The sequence below is a fragment of the Papilio machaon genome, chromosome 9, assembly GCF_912999745.1.
Source record: "Papilio machaon chromosome 9, ilPapMach1.1, whole genome shotgun sequence".
NCBI lineage: Eukaryota > Metazoa > Arthropoda > Insecta > Lepidoptera > Papilionidae > Papilio > Papilio machaon.
Window position 1 is genome coordinate 8,403,684 of NC_059994.1, and position 17,456 is coordinate 8,421,139.

The 17,456-nt window shown below is 38.9% G+C and overlaps 1 protein-coding gene across 1 annotated transcript in view; it reads right to left on the bottom strand.

Moving 5' to 3' along the window:
* Positions 1 to 410: 410 nt before the first annotated feature.
* LOC106719410 (protogenin) overlaps positions 411 to 17,456 on the bottom strand; it is a 69,328-nt gene continuing 52,282 nt past the window's right edge. The window contains exons 2-24 of the mRNA XM_045679502.1: positions 17,101 to 17,257; positions 16,250 to 16,371; positions 8,731 to 8,875; positions 8,552 to 8,617; positions 8,067 to 8,250; positions 7,723 to 7,863; positions 5,587 to 5,751; positions 5,271 to 5,343; positions 4,983 to 5,186; positions 4,762 to 4,853; positions 4,585 to 4,666; positions 4,212 to 4,388; positions 4,014 to 4,131; positions 3,486 to 3,647; positions 3,269 to 3,402; positions 2,878 to 3,041; positions 2,688 to 2,793; positions 2,391 to 2,560; positions 2,120 to 2,240; positions 1,888 to 1,981; positions 1,728 to 1,785; positions 1,435 to 1,530; positions 411 to 1,354 (exon numbers count right to left, since the gene is read on the bottom strand). Of these exons, the coding sequence (XP_045535458.1) occupies positions 1,073 to 1,354; positions 1,435 to 1,530; positions 1,728 to 1,785; positions 1,888 to 1,981; positions 2,120 to 2,240; positions 2,391 to 2,560; positions 2,688 to 2,793; positions 2,878 to 3,041; positions 3,269 to 3,402; positions 3,486 to 3,647; positions 4,014 to 4,131; positions 4,212 to 4,388; positions 4,585 to 4,666; positions 4,762 to 4,853; positions 4,983 to 5,186; positions 5,271 to 5,343; positions 5,587 to 5,751; positions 7,723 to 7,863; positions 8,067 to 8,250; positions 8,552 to 8,617; positions 8,731 to 8,875; positions 16,250 to 16,371; positions 17,101 to 17,257 (3,113 nt within the window). The 3' untranslated portion in view covers positions 411 to 1,072. The remainder of the gene's footprint in view (positions 1,355 to 1,434; positions 1,531 to 1,727; positions 1,786 to 1,887; positions 1,982 to 2,119; positions 2,241 to 2,390; positions 2,561 to 2,687; positions 2,794 to 2,877; positions 3,042 to 3,268; positions 3,403 to 3,485; positions 3,648 to 4,013; positions 4,132 to 4,211; positions 4,389 to 4,584; positions 4,667 to 4,761; positions 4,854 to 4,982; positions 5,187 to 5,270; positions 5,344 to 5,586; positions 5,752 to 7,722; positions 7,864 to 8,066; positions 8,251 to 8,551; positions 8,618 to 8,730; positions 8,876 to 16,249; positions 16,372 to 17,100; positions 17,258 to 17,456) is intronic.

The window sequence follows — 17,456 nt, forward strand, 5'->3', positions numbered from 1 at the left end:
TTTGTTCTCTTAGGTTTTTAAATGTCTATTAAACAAAACAACTATGTGCTTGTATTATATATTGTATGATGTTTTCTTTGTTATTGTAACACGAATATAATATGAACAGAAAACTGTAAGTTAAAGAAAAATTAACTTGTCTGTCACCACGCGGGTGACATGTGTGACACGTATCACAAGTGTGACACGTATGCCAAATGTGACAAACGTGGCGCATGTGACAAGTGTGACACGGGTGACAAGTGTGACACGGGTGATACGTATGACACGGGTGATGTGGAATGTAACGTGAAGGTAACTGGATAGCTTCTCAGGCTTTGTCTACAAACTGACTGGGAAATAAACAGCGGAGATTAAATAAATATTTTTTTCTTCAACATCAATAAATACTTTCGTGCTATGTATAGGTACAAGTGAGTTTGTGTTAAACTGTTTGGGTTACATTTTGGTCTATATTTTGTACGCTTAAGTTGCACTAACGGTGAAATCTATTTTGTAGTTTTTTTTTTTTTTGTTTAAACGAGGATCACCTAATATGTACTTTTCTGAGGCACTGCGATACGATGTAGTATATACAAACTCGAGACGATCCGAAATCTGCCTTCGTTCGGAATATTTTGAGGTTAAGTGTTTCGCGCCATTACTAGTTTATTGTCTCGCCGCATTCCCTCGTGCGAGTGGCGCCACTTGCGCAGCCACACTACTTGTCTATGTACAATACAACGAGGGTGCTTCAACTCGCGGGCCGAGTCCCGGCGAGAATAACTTCACGTGCCCACGATTGTGTTTCTATTATCCGAGCCGACGGAACTACAAGTTACGATTACGTATAAAACCCGTACTATTGTTAGCAAAAATCAGCCTTGACAAGTTGAAAATAAAGTCTAGTTTAGGAACAAAACACGCCAAGTTGTCCTCGCGCAAACCGAGACCGAGAGGAGGTCTGTACAAAATCTCAATCTATCCGGTACTAAATATACAACGACACCGCCCCCGGCGACGGGGGGCGCGCGTCGGGTCCGGGGGGTCGCCCACCCCCTTGTAATTCTAGAGGTCCGCGGCGGGGGGCGTCTCAACCGTTGGGCTGCAGCGTGGGCTGCAGGCCGGCGGTGTCGAGGTGGCTGTCGGCGGTCCTGTTCAGCTCGGAGTTCATGTTGTCGTCGGGCAGCTTGTGGGGGCGGGGCTCTCGTGTCGGGGGGCGTGTCTCGTGCTCGGGGCGGCGCGAGGTGTCCAGCAGGCTGTAGGCGGGCCCGTCCTCCAGCACTGTCTCCACCGTCACGTCGCCCTCCTCGCGGGACACGTCGAACACCTCGTACAGGTGTGCTTTCTTCACTTTGCCGTTCGGAGTTTTACTCTGGAACAATAAGCAAGAAAATAAGAACAGTAAGTCAATGATTTGTGCACAAGTGAGGTAGACATGTTTGTATGACTGACATGTTGATGTGGACGCAGATGACCATTGAGCAAGGGCTCGCCGCACGCACCGCCATTGGCCAGCCTCCCGCCCACTCCGCTGCCGCCCGCTCCCATCTGATAACAGACACATTCTCATACAGTCGACACAAAAATAAACGAAAACAAAGCATTTCTTTTCTTCTGATAATACTAAGTCAAATTAATATATGTAGCCTAAAACATACGTGAAGTATGTCTGTGTACGAAGACTATATTTAGAATTTTTCGATACCATAGGAATCTGAAGTGCAAAGTAACTATCTGTTGCGTACCTTCATTTCGGAGCTTCCTTCATCCATCTCTTCTAAAGCGTGTTGATTTCTGCGTGATCTGGAATTTGAAAATAAGATTAAAATTTCTGGTTATTTTGTTATTTAATTTCTTGTTATTTTGTATGTTTGTATATCAGTTGACATTCAGTAATGCACCGACCTCAGTCTGGAGCGGTTCTTGTATTTCTTCCAGATGCAGGCGGCGGCCACGAACGCGGCGCACAACACGCACACGCCCACGCCCACTCCCACGCCTGGGATATCAACACACAATTATATTCAGTTCACTAAAAAAAAGCTAAATTAAAAATTATAAATAAAATATAGCCTGTTAGATTACAACTCGTAAAACGTTAACTACCTGTCTATAACAAATTTAGCATGACACTCACTAAGGTAGAGGTTGTAGTTGTCGTGGGGTCTCGGCGGGATGGTCAGCACCTGGTTTGGCTTGTCTGGTCCGGGCAGCGTCACCATCACGTACACGGGCAACGACGGGTCCAGATCCTCCAGCTGGAGACAGAATTAGCTCATAGAAAGTAGCAACTAAATTTATATAGGGGGCGTGACGGACATCATGACAATCACGTCATATGCCGTCACGGTTGTCACGCTGCTGGATTTACTTTTGTATAACAATGTGGCAGTAGCAGTGTCGGTTACCTCAACGTGCATGTCGGAGACGTTACGCGCGTGCCAGTGCTCCACGGGGCGCGTGATGTTCTGCGCGTAACGCACGACGCGCACGACGCGCGCGCCGCTCCCACCACCCCCCTCCTCCCACCACACGCGCACGCCGTTACGCGTGTACACGTACTTCAACTCCTTTGCTTCTGCACAACACATATAACAATGATAAACACATAACATACAACTTGAAGATCAGATTTTAAATAATTACTAGCTTTTATTGTCCTTCGAGTCGGATACGAATCGACTCTTAATACACATGGTACCCACCTAGATCCTTGAACTGCGCGGGAATGGTTAGTATGCGGCTGTGACCCTGCGGCTCATGTCCCGTCACCATCACGTACATCTGCTCCGTAGGTTCCAAGCCGGTTATCTGGGAATAAAAAAATATTGTCATATTTCATTTTTAAACGGAAGTAATAATATTGAACGGTAGGATGATCAGTTGTGTGCTTACAAGCGCGGTGTTGTTGAGAGTGGTGAGAGCGTCCCACTGCTCTACAGGCAGGCGCAGACGCGAGCAGTACCGCACAGTGTAGCGCGCCGCCGCACCCCGCCAGCGCACGCGCACCGACGTCGCGTTCACGAACGCGTACGACAGCTCGCCCACAAGCCCCGGACCTCACAACCACACGCTTACTTCATAATAAAACGCATAGTTTTCTCAAAGTAAATAAAGGAAAAGTAGAAATACATCGATAGAAATAATTAGAAAAAGAGAGTTTAAATAGTCTATCTTAACGTAGATTTGGTATGAGATATTTATGCTAAGGAAAATGTTTGAAATCTACCACTGAATGACTCGGGGTGCGGTAGTTTGTCTGGCAGAGATTTACGTGTAGAGGTACCTTCAGGCTGTGTGGTGACGCGCACTGGGTCGCTGAAGGCGCCGCGCGGCCTGCCCCCCACTGACACCGCCTGCACGCGCACCTCGTACTCGCTGCCCGGCTCCAGACCCTCCACAGTCGCGCTGCTCTTGTAGCTACATAGGAAACGAAACAACATTGTCTGGATTCATGCTTGTATTAAATGAAATTTAAGAATGATAAGGAGTCGATGTCTGACCTCTCCTGACAGTCGTCTTCGCCGTCGCCGTCGGTGTTGCGGAAGCAGACGCGGAAGGCGATGTCGGGGACGCCCTCGCAGCGCGCGCACTGCCACTGCACCGCGAACCCGCGCCCCCCCACTCCCGACACGCGCACGCGCTCCGGCACCGGACCCGCCTCACTGTCAGTAGTGACACACACATGTTATGTCACTACTGACATACATCAATATACCTTGTTCCAGAAACAAGGTAGACAGATACGGCTATCTTTAAAATTTTTTCAAACTACCACACATCAACGACCGGCCCGTGGCCATGACGTATGCAACTGCGCAAGAAATATCGGGAGTTCAAACAAATTAACTATTGTAAGCATCTCGTTTCTTACGAACAGATTATGATTAAACAACCTTTTAACCACGAGCACATTTGATTTTGGTGTTAATTTGGTACACCTTGGTTTAATAAATTGTGTATCTACAACTTTCCTTTTTTCTCAAAATCAGAGCCTTCTAAATCTAAACTGAGACCTGCGAAGGTCCTACCTGTAGGGAGAGAGGTCCGCGCTGGCCGTGGAGGTCCAGGGTAGCAAGCAGAGGTCCTGAGGCAGCCAGGTCAGGTTGCGGCTGCCCAGCACGCGCACCCACGCCGTACTAGCGTCTGCTGTATTAATGTAGACAAGTTAGAGTAGTAATAGTCAACTATTGCCTCTCAAAATGAGACTAGTTTCACGACAATCTCACCTAGCAGAGTATAGTTAGTGACATGTCCGGGCAGCGTGATGTTGTGCTCCAATGTGGCGTTGTCCGGCTTGTGCTGCAACACCCACTGCACCACGCCCGGCTGCTCGCGTGCGAACTGACGCCACGACACCGACACGCCCCCCGACACGCCCTCCGACCGAGACACACGCACCGGCACTACAACACAACGTTGCCTCTTTATTATAACTATCGTCAACACATCGGCACAGGTAAAACATAACGACAAACAAGTGCGACGTATTACTATGTGACATTAACTGATACATAAGTTTATGTGAAAGTATTAACTAATATTACATCGAAAAATGGATACCTTCTTCGTTAAAAAATTCCAAAAAAAGAACTTACGAACCTCCCTGTCCCTGACAGACGACACTCTCCGACATGTCGCTCGCTACATTCTTCTTGTTCGACGAGGGGATGTACGCTCGGACCTGTAATGTAACAAACAGTGGTACACGCCAGTACTTTTTTAAACTGTACATCCAGAGTCCATTTTTAAATAACAGAGGATAAAGGTGAGACATACCTGGAAGAAGTAAGGAGTGAGCGGTTCCTTTAGGGTGATGACTTGCTCAGTGCCTGTCTGCGGCTGCCCCGTTATCGAGATTCCCGGCCCGTCTGTAACCACATTGGAACTTACAATATATCCCTTATTCGTCGTAATAAAACGAAGTATATATTAGTTATTAGTATTTGTTCATCAATAAATGAAATTGAACCGCTCGCTTGTCTTCTAGAATATAATACCTCTGGGTGTGGTATCGACGGTGTAGGCGACGACTTTCTCAGCGGCGGGCAGCCAGCGCAGCGCCACACGGCGCGGGCCGGCGGGCAGGCAGCGCAGTGCGCCCGGCGCCGCCGCCCACGCCCCCGTCACGTTCAGCGCCGCCCACGCAGAGGACCACGCCCACCGCCCCGCCCCGCCGCACTGCGCCACGCACTGGTACACGCCTGCGCAACAACACCTTCATGTCTCCACACAACATCCTACATCTGATCTCTCTCATCTGATCACAACATCGCACAACTGTTCACCTGCGTCGTCTGACGTCACTCCGCTGATCACGAGCTGCATGCGGTTCACGTCGGCGGACGATCGCAGATTTATCTGCACAACGATATCACACTTTGTAACATTCTGTAACTAACTTTATTTAGTCTATAAAGAACGAACTAATTTAATCTCAAGTTTAATGCCGCATTCAGAGTCGTTTAATGACCACTGAGGTACAAACTAAGTGTAAATTAAGAATTTTAAAACGAAGCCACTGCTTAAGTACGTCAATAAGACATACAATACATACGTTTTCCTGTCAGTAGTTGATGTATGTTGCTTGTTCAGAGTACTTACCCTGCCGGCGAGGGTTAGGGGCTGTCCGTCCTTGTACCAGGAGATGCGAGGCTCAGGTTTGCCGGTCACAGAGCAGTTGAAGCGTACGGTGCTCGCGCGCAGCACCTCCTTAGACGCCGGCACCAGAGACACGGTCACTGGCTCGAAGATACTAACGTTGAAACTCTGTTAAGGGTAGTTTTAGATGGTAAGATACATGCTTCTGAGTATCATTAACAAATCATATTCAATATTATAAATGCGAATGTTTAGATGAATGGATGGATGGATGTTTGTTTAAATGTATTTCAAGAACGGCTGAAGGGATCTTGATGAAATTTGGCACAAATGTAGAACATAATCAAGAAGAACACATAGGGTACTTATTAAGTTTTTTTCGGACGGAGTCGCGGGCGACAGCTAGTAAACAATATTAAATCAAGGCGATCTTGTAGACCAACAATATCGCCTTGATTTTTAATTGTTTCTAAGTACAACAAAACTGGCAGGAGATAAAAAGTGTGCCCTTAAATAAAAGATGAGAGCACATTTTACAACCACGCCTTATTAAATATTAATGGTACAGCAGAAGTACACCGGGTTACACGTGTATCTCTGGGAATATTCCCATTTGGAAGGGCCCTACGCGTATGGTGACAACTCATTTTTTAAACGAAACGATTTTTTCAGCTTGTTTTTTAACTGTGCTAAACAAGATCTTATTGTTCCTGAAATTATCTAAATATGTCGTTCAAATCATGAGATTTTTATTGGAATGTACTCTCAACATCTGGACACTTTTATGTTCATATCATGCACTTAAAAGGTACTACTGAAATAAAAGATATTTTTTGAGTTACGACAATATACGTAAGAGGTGTCGTTATCCAACTTGATACGGGAATATTTATTTTTAATGAAAGCGTGTGCCCCGGGCCTTGGGCGTGCCGTCTCAACTAGCACACATAAGATGAAACAAGATAGCATTACCTTTATGATGAAATTAATCTGTTTACTTCGTTTGAAACCTAACCTTACTTTATACTACCGGACAAAAAAACCTACCAATTGACTACAGATTATTTTAAATGTTACAGGAATTGTTCTATTATTGTTGATATTTTTCATACATATATAAACCATTCCTATTTTCTGCTACGAATATTCTTTCGTAACGCTTTTAATTTCAACTAGCTTTTACCTGCGACTCCGTCCGCGCGGAATAAAAAAAAATGCACACGAGATAAAAAAGTTCCTATGTTCGTCTCCTAGTTCTAAGCTACCTCCCCATCAATTTTCAGCTAAATCAGTTCGACCGATCTTGAGTTATAAATATTGTAACCAACACGACTTTCTTTTCTATATATAGATTTATCAAAACGCGATAAAATACTTTTAATTTCAGGAATTAATAAAATTGAGGATAATCCATTTATCTAACAGTAAAGAATATTTTGAGTAAGGTTTAGTAGTTTTAGAAATTATAAATGCGAATGTTTAGATGGATGGATGTTTGTTAGAAGGTATCTCCGGAACGACTCAACAGATCTTGATGAAATTTGGCACAGATGTAGAACATAATCTGGAAAAACACATAGACTAGTACTTATTACGATTTTTTTTAATTCCACGAAGACGGAGTCGCATCGTTTTAAATTCCAGGTTACCGTTAAGACTTAAGAGTATCTGGTTGTTATTAAAATAGGATACCATTGTAAGATTGTATATAACGACACAATTACGTGAAAACATTCAAGATATTGTATAACTAGAGCTCGACTGTCAAACAATGATAACGCGTAGTCAACAATGAAATTATTTCAAACGAACTGTTAACAATTGTTGTCTGGAAATGGGTTGGAGGGAAAAACGATTACAAATGTCTTGTGATGTCGCATAATGATTCTTGGATATGAAAATTTTCCTTTAAATTCTGAGATAAAACATTTCTTCGCCTACATAAAGAAACCAGTTCCTTATGATCTAACAAAAAAGTTTGAGTTTCCAGTTGTAATCACTAATTCCACCAAAAGATGGATTTAGCAAAACCGTGTATTTTGCTAAGAGGAAATTTTTGACCTTACTGAGTTCAACTAATGTCAATGAAATGGGAAGTTGTCGTTCCTAAAGATACACACTTTCGTACATGTTGGTTACCTTGATGAGTTGAGGCAGTCCATCCACCTCGCAGGTGTAGAAGCCCTCCTGGTCCGCCTGCAGGTTACGCAGTACCAGCACCTCGGTCGTCGATTCCAGTTCGCGAGGTCTCTCCCCCGGAGGCGTCTGTCGCCACGTCAGCTGCAACATATGTGCCGCTGGAGTCAGGTATGCTAAGATAGCAGCATGGAAATCTTAAATCTCAGCCTACCCCACAACTTTAATATACATTTTGTAAAGATTAAAAACATTTTAAATTATTTCTAAGGTAATTCCACTAGAAGAAAAACTACAAAAGCCACATTTATAAACCACCTTCTCCAATAGACCATTACCTATCTCACCTTTGGTCTGGGCCATCCAAGAACGGGGCACAGCAGCTCCACGTCTGTTCCCCTGGGCGTCACGAACTGCGCGGCGTGGTGCACTTCCAACAGGCCGGGCTCCCTGTCGTCTGAAGCCACGACCTGAAGACTACCGCTGTAGCTCACGCGACTTCTATTCGCCAACTGGTTTGTTGCTATACATCTGGACAAGTTCACAGGTAATGAACCTTTTTTATCTATTATGCTAGGTAGCCAAGAGTGAGGGAAGAAAGAGGACGTTGACTCGGAAAAGTTTTTCAATTTATCTTATCATCTGTGCATTAAATATTTTAATAAGCATCTGTTACATACACATTTTGGATATCTCTGGGTAGCGGTAAGTTAATAATGGCAGGTGACAGTAATCATTTGCCGCCTTCTACTGTATAAATATAAATAATTTCCAAGTTATTACGTGACAATTATAATTCATTGTTATAGCAACAAATATATGAACATCATACTTGTATGTGCCAGCGTCCTCTGGCGTCACGTCCATGATTAACAACTGCGTCTCCAATATGTGATATCTACAGAAAAAAACATATTATAACTTTTTTGAAACTTATTGTCTTGTTATACAATATTCGATCGTAAGTGGAAAACATTTATTTGTCTAATAAAATTAGCGATGAGTAGGTACCTGGGATCCCGTGGCAGATCCTCGCCGTCCCTCAGCCAGGAGATAAGGGGCGGGGGGCCGGAGTTGATGCCGCACGATAGAGCCGCCGGCTGCCTCAAGGGTACTGTCATGTTCTCCGGGTGTCGTGAGAATTGCTTATCCATGTCTGTAACAAATAGACAAGTATTAATGTTATAATAAAATTAAAATTATCTGTACAAGTTTCTGATAATAATTTACACCGGATTTTTAGTGTAATTTAAAATGTGCAAAAACTGGTAAATCTTAAAATTTCAAATATTTTTTAGCAGATAAAAGAAAGACATTTAATCTATTAGTCTTTTTTATAATTTTTTTTCATCTTGTCATTGAGAAATATGTATAAAAATATATTCCAATATATTTATCTATCTATAAATATAAAAGAAAGTCGTGTTAGTTACACAATTTATAACTCAAGAACGGTCGAACTGATTTAGCTGAAAATTGGTGGGCAGGTAGCTTAGAACCAGGAATAGGACATAGGATAATTTTTACCCCGTTTTCTTTTTTTTTTTTATTCTGCGCGGACGGAGTCGCGGGTAAAAGCTAGGTTTTAATAACTCAATTTCATTGACAGGAAAAGCATTTATGTAAAAAAAAAATCCCGTAATTGAAAACGTGTGAATGAGATGATATATGTGTGGGCGTAGTCAGGGGCCCGGGAACAATATTAATCTACACAGTATGATGGATTGCGCGGCTTGCCTCCAGCCTGTCGCCTGCTATACGTTACAATGTTTTTTACTATGAACTCTGGTTAATCATTAAAGTACATTTGTTCTAAATACACGCTCAAACCTGAAATCATTTTAAAAATCAATTTAAATTGAAACTTTATTCAATTTAAATTAAATTCACAAAAAAAATATTTATTTTATCGCTTATGTTCCTATATATTATATCAACAATTCGTAAGAAAGAATTTTATTGGATAAAAAATACAAGCAAAGATTGTAAAAATTTATTTGTTATCTTTTAAAAGATTTAAGCGAGAATTATATAAGTACGCTTATCTTTTATCCAGGATAATTTATATAAAAAGTTTATGTAATCCTTACAGCTCATTATAAAGGCTACTTAAGTTAATATAATGTTTTATGCTTTAGATACTTTCTTCGCGGGATAGGGACGAAAAAAGTATTAACATTTTTTTTATTAAACTAACCTTTGGTTGCATATTGTTATCCCACTCCGTTCACTTTTAAAAATAGAGATAGCATATTTTGTACGCGTCTTTAATGGAAACTTAACGAATATTCTACAATATTTATGATATCCTTTTGGGAATAGTTATGAGAGATTAACTGTTATTTACCCACTGGAACTTGATACCGAATTCGTTATCAGAGTTCAGCTGAATAGAAGTCTTGCATAGAAATAATTTATAACCACTACGTGTATGAATCGATCGCTTGTTATACAGGGTGTATAAGAAATATATTTCTCTTTCCTGTACATCCCCTTCCTCGTTACATCCACTACCCATCCCCATCATTTCCTTATCAGAATATACTCGTAAAAATGCTCTTCAAATTTTTCCCATAACATTCTATATTAGAATACACCATAGCTCGCGAGGTCGCAGTCAACATTAGCCAACTTCAAAATAACAAGTAACTCGAGCTCCGACATTGCGTTAAGCAAACAAACTCAACAGTTCCCTGAATTAATTTCCTTCTGTAAAAACAATATTTAAACGGGATCTCGAGACTCGAAGCGCGCATTATTAAACGTTAGCTTTCGCTTCTAGGATAACTCTATTTATTATTTTATAAAAGAAAGTTTTAAGTTCCGTTGTTTTTTTTAGGAAAAATTAGATGAACATCGACTTTTACTTCGAAACTTAATACAAAAATATTGCGAATATCCACTCTAAACAAGATAATGCATAGATTTAGTTAAATTCTATTATTTTCATAAAAGACCTGACCAATATTAAAGATGAAAACTCATAAAATCCCCAACATAATAATTAGGCGTTTACCACTGAAATAGACGTTTACGTACATATTGTGATGACACGTGACGGGACATTCAAACTGGATTACATCACCCTTTAATAGCTGGTCATATACAAGCATTTCACACAGTTCAGTGCTCACATGCTCCTTTATTTTATTTTTTACAAAAAAAAAAAACTGGAAATCACTTCAAATTAAATGGAATATAAGATTTTAATTTGTAACGATAATTATTTCTTAATTTTTTAATGTCAGTGATTAATTTAATACATTTTTCATTTTTGTTGAAAGAATTTATAATTAAAAAACATATATAAAAGAATACAAGAAAATTGACTACAAACTATTTGAATCTAAACATCAAGATAGTAGTTGTTGATATTCCAAGTATTTTGCACAAAATCCAACACTAATTAAACAAACAGCAATTCAAATTAGATTATGGTAGTAAATTATTTAGTTATTAGAAATTCTGTTTTCGTTATTTAAAACAAATTCCTAGGACATTTAAATGTTTAATAAGTAAATTAATTGTTTTTCTATACAAAGATTAGGTTAATTCCTTTTTTTTCATAATCTTTTCAAGTAATATTAATAGCTAAATTATATACCAAACACACAGAACAAGATTAAAACATTTTCACAAGATCCTTCCTACATCCCTTTAATCGAAGCGTAACCGTTGCGTTATTATTGCGTATACTGCGGAAAATTTTTCATCTTTTCCCGCCCAAAAGACTGCGGAAACAACCTAAACACACATTCGACCTCCTTTTAGTTCGAGATATATTACGCGGCGTAAAAATATACTTACATAAGGACGCTTCGTATATATTGTACAGTCGTGAACAATAGTGGTAAAAATTTTTTTTTCTTTAATAATCTTTTAATTCTTAAATCTTTTAATATGTTAAATTTTTAGGATTAATTTGGACAGCTAAATTGGTTTGTAAATAAACATTCACACATTAAAATTACTGCTCGCCAGACGTAATAAACTGATGTCTCCGTACTTCTTTGATTTATTTTACTAATAATGTAAATGCAAAAGATTGGATATGCATGGATGGATGGATGGATGGATGTTTGTTAGAAGGTATCTCCAGAACGGCTAAACAGGTCCCGATGAAATTTGGCATGTATGTTGAACATAGACTGAAAGAACACATAGGCTAATAAGTTAGTTTTTTTAATTCCGCACGGACGGAGTCATTGGCGTCAGCTAGTTTACAATGATTTGTACATCTAATATATGTTTGAGATTTACACTTTGGAAACTTGTAATCGTATTGTTAAATTCGAATCTTTAAGGGAAAATTATTCACTAAGTAACGTAATATCTGTCACTGAATCACTTGTGTACACGACAGTACGTTTTCCATAAAGCAAGTAAAGCAGAGATAATAGGGAAGAAATATGAAGGCGACACATGTCGGTGATATTGTGTCAGAAATGTTTGGGAATGCGGGGGCGGCGGTGGCGGAGGGCGGAGGGCGGACAGTACGGTGATAGTAGCTGGTACCTAATCTAAGATAACGTAAACACCACCTTTTTGAATATACTAGCTGTCACCTGCGACTCCGTCCGCTCGGTTTTAAAAAAAAAACTTAACAAGTAGCCTATGTGTTCTTCTAAACTATGTTTTACATCTGTACCAAATTTCATTAAGACCCGTTGAGTCCTTCCGTAGATACCTTCAAACAAACATCCATCCGTCCATTCGCATTATAATATTAGTAAGATTAGAAAATTGGATTTCTATTCGAATTTCAATCCACACACGATTGCAGATTGTTTATCAAAGAAGACATTGCCGTTAAATAATACATAACTATATGTAATTACTCTTTATTAACAGTCTGAAAGCCACAAAGCTACCACCGGACAATAAACTCTGCATCAATAAAGTTTTTTTTTTATAATTATTATAACGTATGTGGCGGTTATTTGTTTTCTGAACTTGGAGGAATATATTATCCAAGCAACTTTAGCACCAGAGCTACGATTAGCATAATTTTTGTGCAACTCGTGTGAACCGGTTATGATCCAGATGGCCGCAGCCCTACGGCCGCTGCCCCAGGGCGTCGAGCGTGAAGTCGCGCACCACTGCCCTCAAGAGGGAAGCCCTCACTCAGGGCACTACAAGTTAAAGCTTATCTTCAAGACATTATAGAATTAAAGAGTGTGCACAATTATAAAACCAAATATCTGTTTACTTTATACTTGGGGGCTAAGAAATTACTTTAATGCCGTCAAGAAGTAGTTTCTTTGTCATCATTTTATATGGTATGATCGGCTTTATGATTTTAACATTAAAAAGATTATCTACAAATTTTATTTAAAAATCATGATCTTTTAGTCTTTGTTAAAAATCAGGATATGTTATTATTAAAAAGTCGATTTGATTCTTTATTAATTCCGACTCAAACATTTATCTCAAATAACACGAAATCGTTTATTCGTTTTATCATAGATTTGTTATAAATCCGTGCATGTCACAAGGTCGGTCGTCATGTTTGAATATAAAACTACGTACGGGCCGGTTCACGTCGCAGGCTTATTGCCGCGGAAGAGACACTAAAATCTATTTTTGACCCTTCCTCTTTGCCGTGTATCGATTGAAAATAAAACGCGAAGCTCGCGTGCTAACTTATCATTTTTATTAAGTTATGGTTTTGGACGATTTTTTTTTTGTACTAATTTTACGTAATATACATAGTTTCTATTTTATTATCTGGATACTTTTATACCTACTGTATTTACGAATTTATATACTTACATACGTAATGTAACAATGTTCTAGTAATCGATTGACATAATATACAGACGGCGGGTTTTGCAATGTGACCGCGACGTGGGTGGTCGACACTGTCGCCAGCCGCTTCGTATAACGGATATATTCTTGGCTTGACGGTAACATGACCTGATATGGACGTTTTCACGATAAAACAATGATCAGATTATTGTTCTCGAATCATAAGTGCTTTTTTAACAGTCAATAACGATTTCAAAGGTAGTCAATGAGAGTTTAAATAGAAAGCCTAACTTAAAGCTTAACATCATCCCTTAAACGACCATATAGGCCTAGGACATGTAACAGCCTTAAAACTATATCCATTATAAAGGCTAACAACTGAATTACAAGTCCCTTCAAATTAGTTATAACGAACATTTGTTAAGAAACACATACATAAATGTATAAGTTCCACATGGTTAAGTAGCGGCGTATAATAACAAAGAGCAAAGTATTGGTGTGTGCTAATAACTTGTAATTATCCAGCTCGACGGCCGTGGCAAATTATTCGCTACGTACTACGAACGCTTTTTGCCCTAATTTGTTCGAGCACAAAACAACTGACTCATTAAAAACAGTACAACTGATCAGAGAAATGATAACAATTTATATATAGCATAATTCTTATTAAATGACAACAGAAAAAGGTGTTACCATACTTCTTTTGTACATAATGTGTTTTAACTGGTGTTTTGATAGTGGGAACTCGCGCTAAGAAAACATTGTTACGAAAAGGAGTAACTGAAAGTCTTACGTAAAAACATTTCTTGCTAAGCCAAAACAGTTCTATTAGGATAATGAAATATCTTGTTGTGTTGTATTCTTTTAAAGTAATAATAAATTTAAAAAGTTTATAAAAAAAACTCATTAATCTTTAAACGGTTAATCAAATTCTATTTACATATTTATTTATTGTGATTTCATTTGGCTTTCATTTCATGTATATGAATAACTTATATAAACATGATGAATAAAGGATATATAGCTCATGATATAAGAGGGTTTAAATAGTTTCAGGGTGAATAATGGAATCTGCGCCCTGAATGAGAATGAACCTTGGAAGCTCTGATGGAAAGCTGCCAATGACGCAAAGGTTTCCATTCAATCAAAATATGAGAAAAAAAATTCGTCAAGTCATGTATTAATGATATATTGATTTTATTAAGCTCATATTTCTTATATATTGTCGGAAAACACATCTTTAGTGTTTACTACTCTATGTAAATATATTAAAACAAAACTTTCATTGCTGATTCATGTAATTTTTCGTTATTTCTTTAACTTCACTCCTACTAAGTCCTAAAAACCTAATATTACAGACAACCCTGAAATTAATCATCTAAAATAAATATAAATCTATTTGAAATAAAATAAAATCTTGTTAGTTACGATATTTATAATTCAAGAACGGCTGAACCGATTTTACTGAAAATTGTTGGGGGAGATTCCATAGGAACAGGAAACAGATTTTTCATCCCGTTTCCTTTTTTAATTCTGAACGGTACGAGTCGCGAGCAAAAGCTAGTTATAAAATATAATTTTAATGTAAATTATAATAAAATCTTTGCACCCAACATAGCATTTTTCATGGATAGCAAGTTCCGTAGAATTTTAATTAAAAAGTTTCATAGTGTTCTGCAAACAATGGTGGGCACCAATTAAGTTTGAACATGAGCTGCAGCTCAACGCCTAATGAAAGCCCCAGCTCAATGAATAGCTTCACAAGCTTGAATCAAGCTGTTGAAAAAAATAATTTCCCATTCAACAATTTTAAATATGTGTGGTTATATTTTTATACGGTGTTGCAACATAACAGTATAGCGTAAATCACTTTGCTGAAATCCCTGTACAAAAACATATAATCATCTCTCTTTTCAAAAAAAATTATAACATATTTTGCACATGTTTCGCCAGTGTAAACCCACGTTAAAACCAGCTTACACTTAAAGAAGTTCTGCTTAACCATTGCGTACGCTCAGCACGCGCCGCGCCGCTTTGATCCCGCCCGCCTGTCATCTCATATCAAAAGGTTCGCTCTCTTTGAGGTAATTTGTGTCGGGGAAATTGTCTGTTAGTTTTTCCTCGAAGTAATCTATCACTTTCTCGTCTTATAAATGTCATCCGTTATATAAAAATAAACCACAAGTGCTGTATAAATTATATCTGGATTTGAGGCCGTTTTACAACTAAATTATTTGATTGCTAGCTATCACCTGCGACTCCGTACGTGCGGGAATAAAAAAAAAAAATTAAGTGGTATCCTACGTGTTCTTCCAGGCTATATTCTACAATAATACCAAATTTAAACGAGATGATGCAGCTGTTCTGGAGATAGCTTCAGATAAACATCCATCCATTTAAACATTCACATTTATAACACTAATAAAAAGCGAAAAGTAACATATTTATATTAAAAATTAACTAGTTACTAAAAAGCCGATAATCTATAAAATTAATAAAAATTTAATGTTAACAAAAAATCACATTTCGTGAACATCCTGTATTTGTGGTGTTTAATGAACCGAAAAAACGCGTTTATTCCCTAGAACTATTACTACTATTATCCATAATCTCCGAAACTGTTGGACTGATTTTGATGAGTCTTTTACTGGATGGTAGCTACATGAGCTACCCGGGAGTAACTTAGGCTATTTGTTTTTAATTCCACGCTAACAAAGTCGCAAACATCTTGTAACTTTGAAATGCAATGGTGTATACTTATATAAAATAAACTAATACTCACATGCAAATTTAAGATGCACGGGTTTGCCGAGCACGATACCGCGGTGGTGATGCACCCCGCACTGGTACACACCCTCCACATCTCTCTTGTGGAACACCTCCAGGCTGCCATTTGTTGACACCCTGCAACAATTTTACATAAGATTTAAATTCAGTGCAAACGTAAACATCAAGAGGTCTACTTCAAAGTTTGCAATGAGATTGTGGTACTTCTCAAACTGGCTCATTTGTCGAGTAATTAATAATATCAATATTATAAACCAAAAGACGTCCTTTACGTATTACGCCTTAACCTTCCAGATCTAGACAAATATTGACTTTGGCTTCTTGCTTTTATTTACAGTATCCTTTAAGCACTGCATGGGTTTTTTTTAAAATAATGTACAGAAAATGTGAAAAAAATGAATTCAAATGTAATTAATCCGAAGAAAAATCTGAACGAAGATCGAGACGGAAATTTTGATTAAAAAGGCGCCTGCCCCTTTCAGTAGAGCAACGTAAAAAAAATTAATAAACGTCCGTAAATTTAGGAACAAATGACAGCTGACTCGGAGACCCAAATCGAATTCACGAGATTTAGCCTGCCGTCAGCTTACATTGGATTCGCAGCCCGATCTAATCGTACGAATTAATTTGTTCGTAGACAGACAAGGTTGACAGCTTTCAGACCTGGCAAGAAGTCGACGAATGAAATAGAACTTTTAATAGAAAAAGGTGATACGTCTAAAGAAAGAACACTATGAAATTTTAAGTCAGTTAATTATACACAATTTGAAAGTAATCTGTTAGCTATGAGGATAACATTTTATTAAAGAAAAAGGCAGAAATGCTGAGCTGATTCGTGATAGTTACCTTTTATAATCGAGTTTCTCTCCGTCTCTCCGCCAGAAGTATGGCTTGTGCTTGTGGCGGTCATCGTCGATCAGCGGCGGCGGAGGCGCGCGGCGCGGGCCGGCCGCCTCGCACGCCAGCCACTGCCGCGCCGGGCCCACCCATCTCACCGGCACATCTGCACCCACACACATATATAAGTTACACTATGACCAAATTGCTCAACGAAGTCTTTCTTATAATCACCAATATATCCTTTTGTAAAATTGAAACAAATCTAATACATATATTAATCGTGTAGTAACAATTTAAATGGCATCAGAGCTATGACAATGATGGTATAGAAAAGCTACGAGATCGCATAATAACTAAAGTAA